General features: G+C 39.4%; 1 protein-coding gene across 1 annotated transcript; it reads left to right on the top strand.

Moving 5' to 3' along the window:
- Positions 1–217: 217 nt before the first annotated feature.
- si:dkeyp-92c9.2 (uncharacterized protein LOC571482 homolog) lies at positions 218–9,629 on the top strand. Its single transcript, XM_051871794.1, has 2 exons — positions 218–711; positions 3,383–9,629. The coding sequence occupies exon 2, from the start codon at positions 3,509–3,511 to the stop codon at positions 4,460–4,462; it is 954 nt and encodes a 317-aa protein (XP_051727754.1). The 5' UTR covers positions 218–711; positions 3,383–3,508; the 3' UTR covers positions 4,463–9,629.
- The last annotated feature ends 7,410 nt before the right edge of the window (positions 9,630–17,039 follow it).

The raw sequence follows: 17,039 nt of genomic DNA, 5'->3' as shown, positions 1-17,039 counted from the left end.
GCCACTTCGGATTTTATTATGAAGTCAAACGTCTTAACTGCCCAAATTCTTGTTGTATTTCTGTATGGGCTCTACATGTGTTCATGTGTATCTACAGAGCTGTTGTTTGCCAGTCAGTCAATCGGACGATATTAGCGGTGCGTCACATGTCGCGAGGAGGAGCCTCCGCTGAAAACAGACAGCCTGATGTGCTGCACAGAGGACCAGATCACAAACTCCTCCTGCTGTCAGTACCAGGGCTGGAGGCTCTATATGCGCAAGTGCTCCTTTGCATAAAATAGGATATATTTTTGGCCCAAACATACTCGGATTCATCAGCTGTTTGTTCAAATTGCATAAGGTGGACTATGAGATATGGAACTGGAATGCCGTGAAAGTTTTATGTGGTGTAAATCCTCTCCTTCAAATTCATTCGCGTTCAAATGAGGACACTTAACGAGCAGCATTTCTGGATAATGGACATTTAAACAGGAACGACATCAGTGAACCTGAATGACTTTGTTTCTAACTGGAGCGGACACAGAGAACAGGTCCTGTTGGATGCGCTTAAGTTTACTATGTTGTCAGAGTCAGGTATAGTTGCGTGAAGGAAGGATTTAATGCAAACATTTATGCGCGTGCGGCGCGTTTCAGCGCGTGTGTGTGTGATGTGCAAGACGCAGTCAAGCCGCGGGGTTGAACTGGTGCGCTCCACCGATGTCCGCCGAACAGGTGAGCAAAACATTGTAACCTAATGATAACCTAAATAGTACAGTGACCAATGTTACTAATGTAAAACTCATAATAGATTAAAATGGGATCTCCTTTAAACAGAGTCAGAATTCTTCTGTCATTTAAACTTTATTGATGACAGAGTCATCTAATACCAAATTACCAGTTTTATTGCAGTGAAAACTTTACTAACTACAACAATTTGGTTCAAGTATTCAGGTACTTTAATGTTGCTATTATCAGGAATAAAATAGCATATGCAAATACAGCTCTACAAAACAGTTACTCTAACGTGAATATACAGGAGCATGATCAATGTAAAATTAAGTAAAATCCAGAAAATTATGCTGTTTAGGGTTTTAATTTTTTTCATGTTGTGGTTCAGATGACCCTCTTGTCCAAGTTAAGTGGGTCAGATTCTGCCTGTTCTCTCAAGAGACTCGGTTGGTATTATGAGTAAAATAACTACCAAATATCTACGAAATTGGTACAATGCTAATCTACACAAAGAGTCTGAGAACATTGCTATTTGCTTCTATTTTTATTTAAAAAAAATATACAACTTGAGTGAGAAGTTGAACATTTTTTTTTTTTTTTTTTTTTTTGTAGCCCTATTTGGTTTATCACTCTCATGTTGTTCCAAACCATATGACTTGATTTCTTCTGTAGAGAAATGTTATTAATGTGCTGTTCACTCTTTCAATGCAATTGAATATGGACTTCTAAGATTTCAAGCTTCAAAGCGGACACAAAAACACCATAAAACGATATAATAAAATTAACAAATCTGGTTCATATACATCTCTTCTAATGTAATTCAAAACAGTAGCCTTGTGTGAGGAACAGACTGAAATGAGCTGTAACTGCTACGACTGGATGATTGAGTCATCAGTGAGTCGAACGATTCTGTCGGATTTGTGAACGAATCATTCAGATCAGTTTTGTAAACTGGTCAACTGATCCATTGAAAACAACAGACTCATTTGTGATTAATTCACGATTCAATTATACCTTCTCTCGCAAATTATTATGAACACACCAAAGAGATACGAATATCAAGATTTTTTTTTTTTTTTTAATTTCAATCTTTTTGTCATTATTTCGAAACATTTACAGTGTTTTTATGCTGATGTTATGTTATTTTGGAATCTTGAATGCGTCAGTAGCCTACACAAAATTTATTTTTCAGTTCACAGATTTGAAACAACATTAGGATGAGTAAATCATGACAGAATTTTTATTTTGGGTGAAATAAACCTGAAAAAAAAGGTCAGAACAAACTGACTTATTTTATTAGTGACAGAAAGAAATAGTGGAGATTCTTAAATATTTATCATTATTTTATATGTTGATAAACAGTTGCCTGATTTTTTTTCATTGCAAAAAAAAATTAAACTATAAATTAAAAATAATACAGCTCTTTATGTAAAGTTGGATGTATAGGTGTATGTCCAACTTTGTTGGCATGCATAATCTATTGCTTGTATCATCACAAAATGAAAACTATATTTTTACCCAGCTCTAATCTACTAAATGTGACTATAAGACATAAATATATTAGGATATTATAAACATTAACATTAGGATTTTCTGTAAACCTGCTTTAAAACTAGTATTATGAAAAGTGCTATATAAATTTTATTTGACTAGATTTGAATTGAAGGGATAGTTCACCCAAAAATGAAAATTCTGTCTTCATATACTCACCCTCAAGTTTCGTTCATCTTCAGAACACAAATGAAGATATTTTCAATGAAATCTGTGACCTTTTTGTCCCTCCATAGACAGCTACGCAACTACCACTTTGATGCTTTAAAAAGTTCATAAAGAGATATGAATTAAACGGTTTAGTCCAAAATTTTTTGAAGGGACACAATCACTTTATATGACGAACAGATTGAATTTAGGCTTTTATTCACATATAAACATTGATCAGAGAACAAAATCCTCATCAGTTCTTGCTGAAGATCAAGCGTGCTGCGTAACACGAGAATGAATCTCATTAGTTCTCGCATGTCAAGCGAACATGCTTGAGCTTCCATTTACCACAACCGATGTGTGCGGTGATGAATGTTTATAATTGAATAAAAGCCTAAATGAAATCTGTTCAGCATATAAAGCGATCGTATCTCTTCAGAAATTTTGGACTAAACCACTCAAATCATATAGATTAGTTTTACAATTTTTTTTTTTTTTTTACTTTTTGAAGCGTCAAAGTGGTAATCGCTTAGCTGACAATGGAGGGACAGAAATCTCTCAGATTTCATTAAAAATATCTTCATTTGTGTTCCGAAGATTATCAAAAGTCTTACAGGTTTGGAACGACATGAGGGTTTTCATTTATGGGTGAACTTACCCTTTAATATAAAGTAACTTACATTTCTGACAAAAAATGGCCATTAAGTTTGTGTATTTTTCTCTGTCAATGAAAATAATTCCAGAAGAAGCCAGTTAGGTTTGAGAATCAGAACCGTTGCATAACTATAAATTACCATTACCAATATAAATGTTGTAAAAAGTACTTCATTCATTGTTGATTCCATTGTTCATTTGTGTCACTCAAATCTACATGTCAGAGGCTTCTGTCTTTATTTACATGAATTTATATTTGTTAACTATCATTTAAAAGTGTAATTTTTTTATTATAATGCTTTGCATATAATCTTCTTAGGAACTCATCCATGCCCCTCACCAACCCAGTCTTGACCTTCCAGCTTTCAAACAGTGAGGCACAAGCACTTTATTTTTGAGCCACATTAACCTACACAGCTGGTTGCTTCACCACCTCAGTGGACTCATGGGTACCGTACTATCCCTTTCGCCGGGTCCTAGAAAATCTGGTTATTATGACGACCGGCCCGGTTCTCTAAGCCATTACCCAAGCCTGAGCAGCCGCTCGCTGAACACTCAAAAGGACCGTAACCTCAAACGCGGCCATTCCATTTTCCTCCCCGCTCTCACCTGGAAACGACTGGTGGCCTCCACCAAGAAGCGGGGTGAGTCCAAAAAAGCCTATCCTGGAGGTCAGGGCGCCGTTGGGGCTCCTCTCAACAACAATAACATCTACCAAAAGGATCCGGTCTTGCATCTAAACCACGAAAATGTAAAAAAGTCTCTCTCCTGCGCCAATCTCACTAGCTATGAGGGTCCAGCAGGTCTAGGCCTGGGCCTGGGCTTGGGCTATGGAAAACCGCAGCAGATTTCCTCTGTTAAGAAGATTGCGCCTACATGCACTTCCTCACCCAAGCGTGTGATCGTCCAGGCCTCGACTAGTGAGCTGCTTCGCTGCCTGGGCGAGTTTCTGTGTGGCCGCTGCTATCGGCTCAAGCACCTTTCCCCCGCAGATCCGGTTCTGTGGCTGCGCGCTGTAGACCGCTCACTCTTGCTCCAGGGCTGGCAGGACCAAGCCTTTGTGACCCCAGCCAACGTGGTGTTCGTGTACATGCTGTGCCGTGATGTGGTGGATGGCGACGTGGTGTCTTCAGAGCATGAGCTCCAAGCAATTCTACTAACCTGTCTGTACCTGTCCTACTCCTACATGGGGAACGAGATCTCATACCCGCTCAAGCCCTTCCTAGTGGAGACGGCGAAAGAGGCATTCTGGGACCGTTGTCTGGCCATTATCGACGTCACCAGTGCCAAGATGCTGCGCATCAACGCAGACCCACATTTCTTCACGCAGATCTTTGCCGATCTGAAGAGCGAAGGAGGTTGCGGTTTGCAGGACTACGCTAGAGTACTGGATCGGTGAAAAGACGACACGGCAGATTTTCTCTGCGAAAGTGACACTGTCAGCATCCCCCACCATCATTCTGGCCCCCCATATGCCTTGTCACATAACAGTGGGACTCCCTTTTACTGAAAATTCTGCAAGAAACAGAAAGATGCAACATATTCCTGCTGAAAAGACTAGCTTAGACCTGTCCTGGCTGGTTTATGTTAGTTGGGTGCTGGTCTAGCTGGTAAACTGCACAGACTTTTGGTGGTTACGCTAGTTAAGAAGCATGCTGATGACCATCTGTGATGGTCTTTTCAGCAGGAGAAGAAAGTATATGGAAACAGTATAAAAATAACACACTTTTAAAACCGAAGGTTCTTTGTTGGCATTGATGGTTCCATGAAGAACCTTTAACATCTATGGGGCTTTTCCATTTCACAAAAGGTTCTTTAAGGTGAAAAAAAGTTCTGTAGATTATTACAATGTTCTTCACACAAAAAAGGTGCTTTTACGAACTGTTCACTGAAAGGTTCTTTGAGGAACCAAAAATGCTTCTTCTATGGCATCACTACTGAACCCCCCCCTTTGGAACCTTTATTTACACAAAGGCTTTTCCCAAATTATTTCTTTCTCATTCAACTCCATCTTATTATAATAATAATTTATGGATAAACATCAAAAGGAAGGGAGTAACTGTCCATCTACATATTAACCTTGTTAGTTATGCTGTTGTCAAAACCAGCTTTTTTCAGAAGTAGTTACAATTCCTTTGCTAAACCTTTCGCTTCCTCTACCTTTTCAACATCTAGTCTGAAAGAAACTGCAACAGAAACCAACCAACTAAGAAAATTTTAGTGGGAGTGCACGTGTGTGTGTGTGTGTGATGGGCAGCAAACAGTGAGCATCAACAGCTGTTGGTTATCCTGTTGTCCTTCCTTTTATTTCATGTGCTGGACGTTATGGCACCAGCTGCAAAGGCATTAACTAGATTAACAGATTAGTGTCACACACACACACACACATTGAGGCACGGTTTTCAATTCCTCTCCTTGCTTACTAGCTCTATAGGTTGAATGGCTAATCTATGTGGGCCGTACACACTAGTATATGTTCTGTCTTGCATGTCTTGGCGTCTACATAGCAGTAGTGTCGGTGAAAATTTGTTTCAGGTTTAAATGAGCCTATAAGAGTATGTCATATCCCTCTAGATCAAGAAAGATATGAACAAAGAGGCCTGGATTCTCTAAAGAAAGATTTGGTGCTGTCAGACCACTGCTGTTTACTTGTGTCTGCATCTTCTCTCTTTAGAGTTTTTCAGTTTCTTTGAAATATCTGATTTCTGTGCTTTAAGGCCAACATGAAATCAAAATTGACCCTGTTTACTTTCTTAACATACACTCCTGGTCTTATTTTTTGCACAATTCATCAGCGCACATTATTCATATGACCCAAAAAAGTTTATAATCGTCCATCAAAACCACCTCTGCCACTGAAGCAACTTGCAGAAATTATTGATAAAACATGCATACTGATAGTCACAAATGCACATGCAGATATAACAGATGCCATCCTCTCTGGGTCAGGGTTTCAGGTGTCAGCGTTCAGACACAGAAGAGCAGGGACAGCAGCTTGTTGCACGGCAAGCACCCGTTAATCTTATTGTGTTTTAAGGCAGGGTCATGGGTGCCATACTCAAACTCCCCCGCAAAAGCCGACTTTAAATGCATACTTCAGCCCACACATGCTCTCATATATAAGCACATGCTCACTCAAACGACCTGTAACCACTACGCATACATTTTCAGGCTAGCAATCGCAAACGCACTGATACACACGTGCATATGCATGCATCTTCTCCCACACGCTGAAGCGATAATCCGCTCTTGATCCTTGCCAGCAATTGGGCAGAGTGAGCTGAAAATGTCACAATAACAAAATGCCATTCAGATCAGAAGAGATTTCTCTTCCTGAAACTAACAAAAAAGACCTGTCTTGTATTTTGACTGTGCACTGCACAGATGTTATATAACAAACAGAACAGTGAACTTTAAACTAGTACTTACAGCAAATACTTCCTTAATTGTGAAAGATTGACAGTTTCACTTTAAAATGGTTTACTCCTGTGAAAAAGAAGTGTGCTTAACTGTATTGAATGTACACTTGTAGTGTACTTCACATCTAAAAAGTATATATATTTTTTAATTGTTCTTGCAGAGAATACACTTTCATAACATACTTTCTTAACACACTTAAAGGAAAATTACCCCAAGCTTTACTCACCTTCAAGCCATCCTAGGTGTATATAACTTTCTTCTTTCTGATGAACACAATCGGAGTTATATTAATAAATATCCTGATGCATCCAAGCTCTATAATGGCAGTGACGTTGCGTCAGTTAAGCTTTTCTCATAAGTTGAATATGGAAGGCGTAGGACGTAGCGTAAGCATTTTGAACTGCAAGAGTTTTACACTTTCTTCGTAAGTTAAATACAGAAGATGATCTGACAGAAGCTAGATATTTTACTTTATAACTTGTTAAATATGGATATTTTTCTTACACAACTGCATCGCTTCACTTCAGAAGGCCTTTATTAACCCCCCGGAGCCGTGTGGAGTACGTTTTGCTTTGGATGGATGCACTTTTTTGAGCTTATACTTGTTGGTCCCGTTTACTGCCATTATAAAGCTTAGATGCATCAGGATATTTATTAATATAACTCCGATTGTGTTCACCAGAAAGAAGAAAGTCATATACACCTAGGATGGCTTGAGGGTGAATAAATCTTGGGGTAATTTTCATTTTAAAGTGAACTAATGCTTTAAGTACACTTTTACATAGTTCATTTAGCTATAATGCCAAATTAAACGTTTTACTTTAAAGTATATTTTAAATCATTTTGTTTTAATAATCTTCTGTCATGCTTTAAAGAAGTACACTTCTGTAATGTATACAAATATGTTTAAGTGCATGACAAGTACATACACTTTGAATTATGGTTAAAGAGCACTACCAAATGTACTGACAAGCATTTAAGAAAACTTGTATGTTGTGTATTTGTTAAATATTCTATTATATATATTTGTCATATGTTAAACTATAATACATTTTAATTTAATATTCTAAAGGGTACTTCTTTTTCACCAGGGTAGAGACCCCATAAAATTCAGATTAGAGTTTTGTGGCTTTTATTCCATGTTTGTTAGCTTTGAAGCTAACATTCTGCAACAATAACGTTTAGTAGATATGCAAATTTATGCATTTTTTTTTTTTGTGTATTTGCATAGTGTAATACTATAGGAAGATACAAATATTAAGAGAACACGATTTGAAATATGACCACGTACGCTCTAAGCATGAGTTGTTTTCCTCAATTTGTAGCAGTCTTAATTTGTGACCCCACCGGCTGCTTTGTGGTCACAGTAATTATTCCCTGCTAAACACAATTGCATAGAGGAAGAGATACAAACCTACAGAGAGTACAGAGAGTTGATGTATCTACAGATCTCCATATCCATTTCAGCCTCAGGGGATGATGTTATTTACAGGAACTTGTGGCAATAGACAGAAGATTGGCATATATAGGGTGTAAATATCCCTCCTGGTCCTCTGTGATTCCCCCATCCTTCTCGCCTTTCACAAACACATCACTTGTGTTCCTCTCTCTGGTTAAAGTGATTTAGTTTGCCCTTATTGTGTACAGAGAGCGATGACAGAGCGCCGTTGTTGCATAGCTAGCGTGCGCAGCCTTAGCAATGGGCTTGTGCGATGTGGAGTTGTCTGCTGTGTTTCCAACTAGGACTGTTTGCACTCACACTCTCGTGTCTGGCTCACCTCCATGTTCCTCTGCTGGAACTCTTTCTCCATTGATTCTCTCTCGTGTGTCTCTGGGATTTCTCTGGAATATTTGCTGCCTTCAAGTTCTCCTGGGAATTCCTCATTATGAAGTCATAATTATGACAATGTACGTTCAAGTGAGTTTGGTTAGAATAAAATGGATGTGTTACGTATATTTATTTCCTTTTTTCACTTCCTGACAATATAAAGGAAGCACAAAGTGTGTAACTCATTGGCTTTATTGCTAATCCTCATCATCATTACATAAAATGCATATATATTCAAAATTACTGCTTATTATGATAAACATAGTCATGATTCTTTGATTGATTCAACCCCAACTTGGAAAGCAATGGGTTTCTATTCATAATTACGACATTGTAGTGGCGTTCCTGTGAGCTGGTTTGAAGGCAGCAAGTTTTCTAGTTTCCATACTTGCTTTGAACTTGTAATGAATGGTGATAAATATTTCGGATGTGAAACGTTTGTGCCTTGATCTGGATGTAAACTGTCTACCTAAACATTAGAGATACTGAATATCGCTCACACATAAACACAAAACAGCAACCCAAGGAAAGCCATGACTTAAAAAGGATTGATTATAGAGACAGAAACTTTAATTTACTCAGGCTAGAATAATCATATCTCATGAGCCATTTTCCACTCCATCAATGCTACTGTTTGGCAGAATCATTTCTTCTGTTGCCAGTCAATCAAATGTACCTGAAACAGCGTGCAAACAACCTTTGAAGGACGTGCTTGCACAAACGTCCTCATTACACCTCAATCTGCTGTACGTGGAGATTTCTAATGTGACAAAGCATACAGAGACCTCAAATCTCTATGGATTTTCCAATGAAGAAACTTACGGATGGGATGAGTGACGTGATTTTCAAGTTTAAGACTACTGAATTAAGACACTACAACATGTGGCTCTATATTTGGACACTCAGGATCTGGATGTTAAATAGGTTTCGCCATTACTCTATGAGTTATGGCTACTTTATCAATGTTTTCTATGCTGCTAAATGTATGTAGAATACAAAAGGAACGCCATGTAGAGTCTCTCACCGCAGAGACAGAAGCAGTGTGGTGTAAATATGTTGCCTGTATCAATGTGAAATTACTGAAAAAACTGCATGTATATCATTCAGGAATTGCTGCTGTGGTGGTGTACATGTCATCTTGACTCTTTTTTTTAATTAATTGTCCTTTTTTCAGTTTGTATGTCAATTTAAGGTTAAAAGGAAAGTTTTGCTTGTTTTTTATTATAATGATAATTATTATTTTTACTGAAAAAGATCCTATCAGCTCATTCCGGGTTTGGGAAATCTTATGTCAACAGTATTAGAATGTTAATTCAGACTTCTGTTTGCATTGTCGTTTTTTGATGTGGTTGTTTCAGTGACAGCTTGTTCTGTGCACTTTGGCAATTATACTGGGTACCTTTACTCTGAATACTTAATATTTATAAAAATCCAGCTTTGATAGTGCTAAGGCATCACACACTTTACAGCCTGTGCTGTTGAAATGTGAGGCTCAGGGTGAAGAGCATAGCCAAACAGGAAGTAACAAACATTTTGCTGTTGTCATTTCCTCTGTGGCTATCATGAAATAGAGGCCAACACACGGTCACTAACACATGTTTTACTCTGTGTAATTTCTGCACCAATCTCCACCAATGGAATTGCAAAAATATCTGCCATTGGTCAGACAAGCATTTAGTCCCACACCTAACCATTGGTTAAGTCAATGTTACTGTGTCATTTAACTCATAAAAAGAGCGACAATGTTTGCACTCTTTAGTGGAATCAGCTTGCACATTAAACTGAATACACACGTCAGCTTTAACTAATTCATCAGAAAGATGGTGACGCTGTCTCAATAATCATCTCTCCACCCATGTCTTCACCTCTATTTCAGCACAAATGGTATTCTGGTCTTGCTAGACATCAATTTATTTTTCACTATCTATCGGCTTTCTTTGACATCTTCAAACAGACAAACAATATGCTGTGCCACAAAAGCTTTTGGTGGAGGCCTTTCAAAGAGCAAGCCAATCTGGATTATTTTGAACTGAGCTCATTAATTGGGCACAAAACCTCTCTGGACTGTAGTTATGTAGCTCCTGAACTCTCCTTCTTAAAACACCATCAGCCTTGGTGTAGCTTCTGAAACCTTCTGTGCTCTTTTTGGCACAGCACAGTCCAGAGAGTTTTGAGCTTTTTTTTTTCTCTGGAAGTAGTACACATGCATATATTGTAGCTCACAGAGTGATGCTGTTGTTGTTTTGAAAACATAAAAAAAAAAAAAGAAGTAAAAAATGTGACTTCTGATGGTGGAATTTCTTTTTCAGTTTGATTATAATTATTTAATAAAGTATTCAAATGATATTTTGTCCCTGTCTTGATATGCATAAATCTCATGAAACCAGTCAAGATTATATTTCATCCCAAAATCAAAAGAAATAAGAAAATGTATTTTGCATAAAGAAAAAGTCTTAACTTTTTTCATCATGACATTTTCATGACAATAAATTTCCTGAATTTCCTACATGAAATATAATGATATTAAATATTACAATAAAATATTTATTTTAGTGCTGATGTCAAATCGATTAATCACGATTAATCACATATAACATAAAAGTTGTATATATATATATATATATATATATATATATATACCGATCAGGCATAACATTATGACCACCTTTCTAATATTGTGTTGGTCTGCCTTTTGCTGCCAAAACAGCCCTGATTCGTCGACGCATGGACTCCACTAAACCCCTGAAGGTGTGCTGTGGTATCTGGCACCAAGATGTTAGCAGCAGATCCTTTAAGTCTTGTAAGTTGTGAGGTGGGGCCTCCATAGATTGGTCTTGTTTGTTGAGCACATCCCACAGATGCTCAATTGGATTGAGATCTGGGGAATTTGGAGGCTAATTCAACACCTCAAACTCATTGTTGTGCTCCTCAAACCATCCCTTAACCATTTTTGCTTTGTGGCAGGGCGTATTATCCTGCTGAAAGAGGCCACAGCCACCAGGGAATATTGTTTCCATGAAAGGGTGTACATGGTCTGCAACAATGCTTAGGTAGGTGGTACATGTCAAAGTAACATCCACATGGGTGGCAGGACCCAAGTTTTCCCAGCAGAACATTGCCCAAAGCATCACACTGCCTCCGCCGACTTGCCTTCTTCCCATAGTGCATCCTGGTGTCATGTGTTCCCCAGGTAAGTGACCCACATGCACCCGGCCATTCACATGATGTAAAAGAAAACGTGATTCATCGGACCAGGCCACCTACTTCCATTTCTCTGTGGTCCAGTTCTGATGCTCACGTGCCCACTGTTGGTGCTTTTGGAGGCGGACATGGGTCAGCATGGGCACCCTGACTGGTCTGCGGCTATGCAGCCCCATACGCAACAAACTGCGATGCACTGTGTATTCTGACACCTTTCTATCAGAACCAGCATTAACTTCTTGAGCAATTTGAGCTACAGCTTGTCTGTTGGATCAGACCACACCTGTGTGTGTATATATATATATATATATATACATACATGTATATATACACACACAAACTTTTATGTTAGGCCACATTCACACTGTCAGTTTTCGGGATTGACAACCGCATTTACTTACAGGTGTGAGTCTTGAAATGTCTCGTTCAAGCCCGTATTCTCTTACTAGTAACCATAACGACAGTGAACAATGTAATTTTAAAGATGGCGACATCCATAAAACTGAAAAGTATTATCACTTTTGACATGACAAGAGACTAATTGAACCGCGACTTCATCCATCAAAACTTCATTAATCAACAGCAGCATGCAAACGCGCTAGCCGGAGTCTTTAAGTGTTGCACAAGCCTGTCACGTCCTTTGCGACGTCTCACGCATAACACGGCATTTGAATTTGGAAAAGAAACACAAAACTGACGGGAGCCACTCCGATGGAGAACAGTGACTGGATCTAACACCTTAAGATGACGCACAGCTCATACACAGCGCAAATATTCAGAGAATGCGGGTGTAAGTTCAGTTATAGAATGCGGTTGTCACTCCCGTAAATAACCGTACTGTGTGTAAATGATTTGACAGCACTAATTTATTTACATTGTAAAGTATTACATCATGGTAGCATATATTTATTTATACTTATTTAAATGAAAAGAGTGTATATGCAAAAAATCAAGTCAAATGGCTGCAATGTCCTGTAATGAGAATCTAGGGGTTAAATGCGCTAAACAGTCATGAAAATGTTAGAATAGAAAAAAGGCCGGTTTTCTTTATGTAGCCTAAGATGTGATTTCCTATTATTTTTATTTACTTTTAACTTTGAGGTTGTGAAATGGGTTAAAAACTACTTGCTGATGACTTTGTTAATGATAACAGTGTTTGGTCGAGCATGAGCATTTTTTTTTCTTTCTTTTTTGGTTGGTACATAAAAGCAAATTTATTACTGGTATTCACAGACAGGCCCGTATATTCTACACAGTAACAATTCTGTGCACCTGTTGGGTTTGTTTATTGTTCATTTTTGAAAGCTTTAACTTTGACTCTTCATGGCATGTGCAAGATACACAACACTATTGTGTCCCTGCTACATGATATACACAGCCCAGCCCAGCAGTCTGTGTAGTGAGCGTGTGCTGCCGTAAATCTCATCTGAGAATGAAACCCCCTCGATTCACAGGGCCGCAGATGGCTATATGTGTAGAGAGCTGCGCTGAATCAAAGCACGTCCCTCAGCAATCAGCTACTTCTTCACATATTTACTCCTGTGACGGCTGCAGAAGCCCACTGCCTTCTGATGTGGCTGAAAGTGCACTCTGATGGGACTGGTCAGGCAAGTTGGTTGCTAAGGCAATCACAATGATTATTGCTCATACAGAATTATGGATTTGAACAAACCCTTGATCCTGAGTATTAAACTGTTTTTGATACACACATGAAGGATATCTCAAATCACGAGTTATGCAACATCCTAGAAACCATCCAGAACACCACAGAACCTTTCAGAACATCCTAGCAACCACCAAGAACACTCTACCAAACCAACACCCTAGCAACCACTCAGAACACCCTAGCAACCATTTTGTAACATCCTAACAACTACAGAGAACATCCTAGCAACCACCAAGAACACTTAGCAAACAAACACCCTAGCAACCAATTATTAATAACCTAGCAACCATCCAGAACACCCAGGTAATCATTTAGCAATGCCCTAGCAACAACTCAGAACACTATAGAAACCATCCAGAACATCATAGCAATTACCCACAACACCCTAGCAACCATTTAACAATGCCCTAGCAACCATCCAGAACACCCTGGCAACCACCAAGAACACGCTAGCAAACCAACACCCTAGCAATTAATCAGCAATGCCCTAGCAGCCACTCAGAACACCCTTGAAACCACCCAGAAACCCATAGCAATCACTAAGAACAATTAGCAAACAAACACCCTAGCAACCAATTAATAATACCCTAGCAACTACCCAGAACACCCAGGCAACCATTTAACAATGCCCTAGCAACAACTGAGAACACTCTAGAAACCATTCAGAACATCCTAGAAACCACAGAGAAAACCATAGCAACCACCAAGAACACTTAGCAAACAAACACCCTAGCAACCAATTAATAATGCCCTAGCAACCATCCAGAACACCCAGGCAACCATTTTGCAAAGCCCTAGCAACAACACAGAACACTCTAGAAACCATTCAGAACATCCTAGCAACTACCCACAACACCCTAGCAACCAATTAGTAATACCCTAGCAACAACTCAGAACACTCTAGAAACCATTCAGAACATCCTAGCAACCACCCACAACACCCTAGCAACCATTCAGAATATCCTAGCAACCACCCACAACACTCTAGCAACCAATTAACAATGCCCTAGCAACCATCCAGAACACCCTGGCAACCATCCAGAACACCCTGGCAACCACCAAGAACACTCTAGCAAACCAACACCCTAACACCAATTATCAATACTCTAGCAACCACCCAGAACACCCAGGCAACAATTAGCAGTGCCCTAGCAACCACCTAGCAACGTGCTAGCAACCTTTCAGAACATTCTAGCAACCAATTAGCAATGCACTACAACCACCCAGAACACCCTAGCAATTATTTAGCAATGCCCTAGCAACCACCCAGCACACATTGGAAACATGCTGCAACCATGTAGCAAAACAAGGAGCACTCAAAACACCTTGGCAACTGCATAGTGACATCCTAACAAACATTTTAAAAACATTAGCAACCATTCAGTACACCTAAAAACACACAGAACACCCTAGCAACGTCTTAGCAACACCCTAGCAACCAACTATCAACGTCCTAACAACCACCCAGAACATCCTAGCAACCAACTAGCAATGCCATAGCAGCCACCCAGCACATACTGGAAACATGCATGTAGCAAAATATGGAGCACTCACTCTTTGCAACAGCATAGCAACACCCTGACAGTGTTGCAGTTTCAGCACTTTTGGAGCAAGCATCAAACACCACTTATGTTTTCTTAAGAAAATGTAATATATGTAATAATATATCCTGGCCTCAAGAGGCATCCTAGAGACTGCATTCTTTAGCGTCCTTGTCAGTGCGACCGTTTCCATGCTGGAAAAGCCGGTTTGAATCCCGCTCGGAGCAGGTCGAGTAGGACCAGTTACAGTCTACTTAGGATTTTTTAGGTTTTGTCACTTTCATCATGTCTCTAAATTGCCCTAATTCCTCTGGTCAATCACATGCAGGATGAGAGATTAAGAGACGAGCTTATAGCTCTCACAGAGGTCAGAAATTCTGACTGAGTTCATAAAGAACTCCATAGAGAGGAGGAGGGCAGTGATGTGAACAGGATTGCGGTGGAATTGAAACAGAGAATGAGGATTTTGTGCAGATGGTTGTTCTTTCGCTTCTACCGTCACAAATCTCCCTGACGTCCTGTGTCAGTGTCATCTTTTGTGTGATGGTGTATAGATGCTCTGACACTAGGTCTTTCTTTTTATCCACCCACAGATAAATCTCACAGATTTTTACAGCCCTTGAGGCTCCTAAACAGACGTGTAGACAATACTCTCCTGATAAACATCTGTTAACCTGCCTTTGTTTTTCTTGTTTTTGATTTAGGTTTGGTTCAAGTGGTTGATATTGTGAAAGACAAATGATGAATCTCTGTATTTTCACAAAAAGTTGAGAGACTAGAGAAATATTTTTTTTTAAATTCAATTCAAAACCCAAAGACCTTCAGAAACACACATTTTCATTCTGAAGTCAATGTGAAACCAAAATAAACTCTATTAGCTTTCTGAAAAGACATTCCTGATTTATTGTGAATTATTTATCAGTACATCTATCAGATTTTTCTGTTTTCAAAGTAATTCAAAGTAGCAAAATAAAACTTTGCCATCAAAATGGCAATTTTCAGGTAAACAGTTGTTTTCTTGCTAAACATCCTGTTTTACACAGAAATACATCACATTTGGATGTAAGTGTGTGTACAGCTCATAATCAAAACTAAATTGTTGTACTAACATACATATATGTCTGAAAACAATTATAAGGCCTGCCACACATAGACAACGCAGGGTGCCTCTTCTCCATTTCTCACATTAGGAGCTCATGGAATGTGAATTGCTGTGCTGTCAAGCTTTAAATTATTCAGCACCGGGTCATATCCAAAGGGATTTCAGATGAAATGAGCAGTGATGTTCTATAAGTCAACAAACAACATTTAACTGGACACTTAGTTCCTCTGTCTATCCAACCCAATCTCACAAGGAAATGCAGCTATTTTACGAGCTGGCAATTTCGTATGAATTTATGATGTGAACCGTTCAAAAATGTATGATTTTTAGAAAAAAGTAAGCATGAAGGTCCTCCGCTAACCCCACCCCTAAACCTAACCACCTCTGGGGTGTAAGCAGATTGTACGAAAAATTGCGAACAAGATCCTACAAATTCATATGAAGTAGCCACAAATTCATGAAAACGTAAAATAGTTACTGTACGTAGTGCTATTAGATTGTGTTGGTCTACCTCATATTTAGTCACAACCATATCTGATAAATGTAGATGTAACGGAAGCAAGCTAGTAAGAGCTGTGCATGTAAACCTCACTCCCCTGGCTTCAAGCGGCGCACTAGCGACTGAAGCTAGAGACTGCTAGCGGGATTTGAACCAGGGTCTCTGGCATGGAAGGCTGGCACACTAACAGCCTTCCATGCCAGAGACCCTGGTCTGAATCCCGCTCGGAGTGGGTTGAGGAGGACCGGTTACATTTGGTGCCGTGACCTGGGTGGGAGTGAGGTTTGTGAGCTAGTAAGAGCTGTGTGAGTAAACCTCACTCCCCTGGACTCAATAAGTGCGCTAGAGACTGCTAGCATCCTTGTTAGCATGCCCGCCTTCCATGCCGGAGACCCTGGTTCAAATCCTGCTCAGAGTGGGTTGAGTAGGACTGGTTACATTCGGTGCCGTGACCCAGATAGGAGTGATGTTTGTGAGCCAGTAAGAGCTGTGTGAATAAACCTCACTCCCCTGGTCTCAAGAGGTGCGTTAGAGACTGCAGTCTTTAACGTCCTTATTAGTGCACCTGCCTCCCATGGCGGATACATTGGTTCGAATCCTGCTTGAAGTGGTCAAGTAGGACAAGTTACATAGAGAAGGATCTGACACTTGTTGACTGCTCTGCTTCACTATCAGCTCCAATTCATCAATTCAAAAAAATAATATGTTAATAATAAGTT

Source organism: Ctenopharyngodon idella, chromosome 19 (genome assembly GCF_019924925.1).
Source record: "Ctenopharyngodon idella isolate HZGC_01 chromosome 19, HZGC01, whole genome shotgun sequence".
NCBI lineage: Eukaryota > Metazoa > Chordata > Actinopteri > Cypriniformes > Xenocyprididae > Ctenopharyngodon > Ctenopharyngodon idella.
The sequence above is the reverse complement of the archived record's forward strand: the minus strand, read 5'-3'. Positions and strand labels throughout refer to the sequence as shown.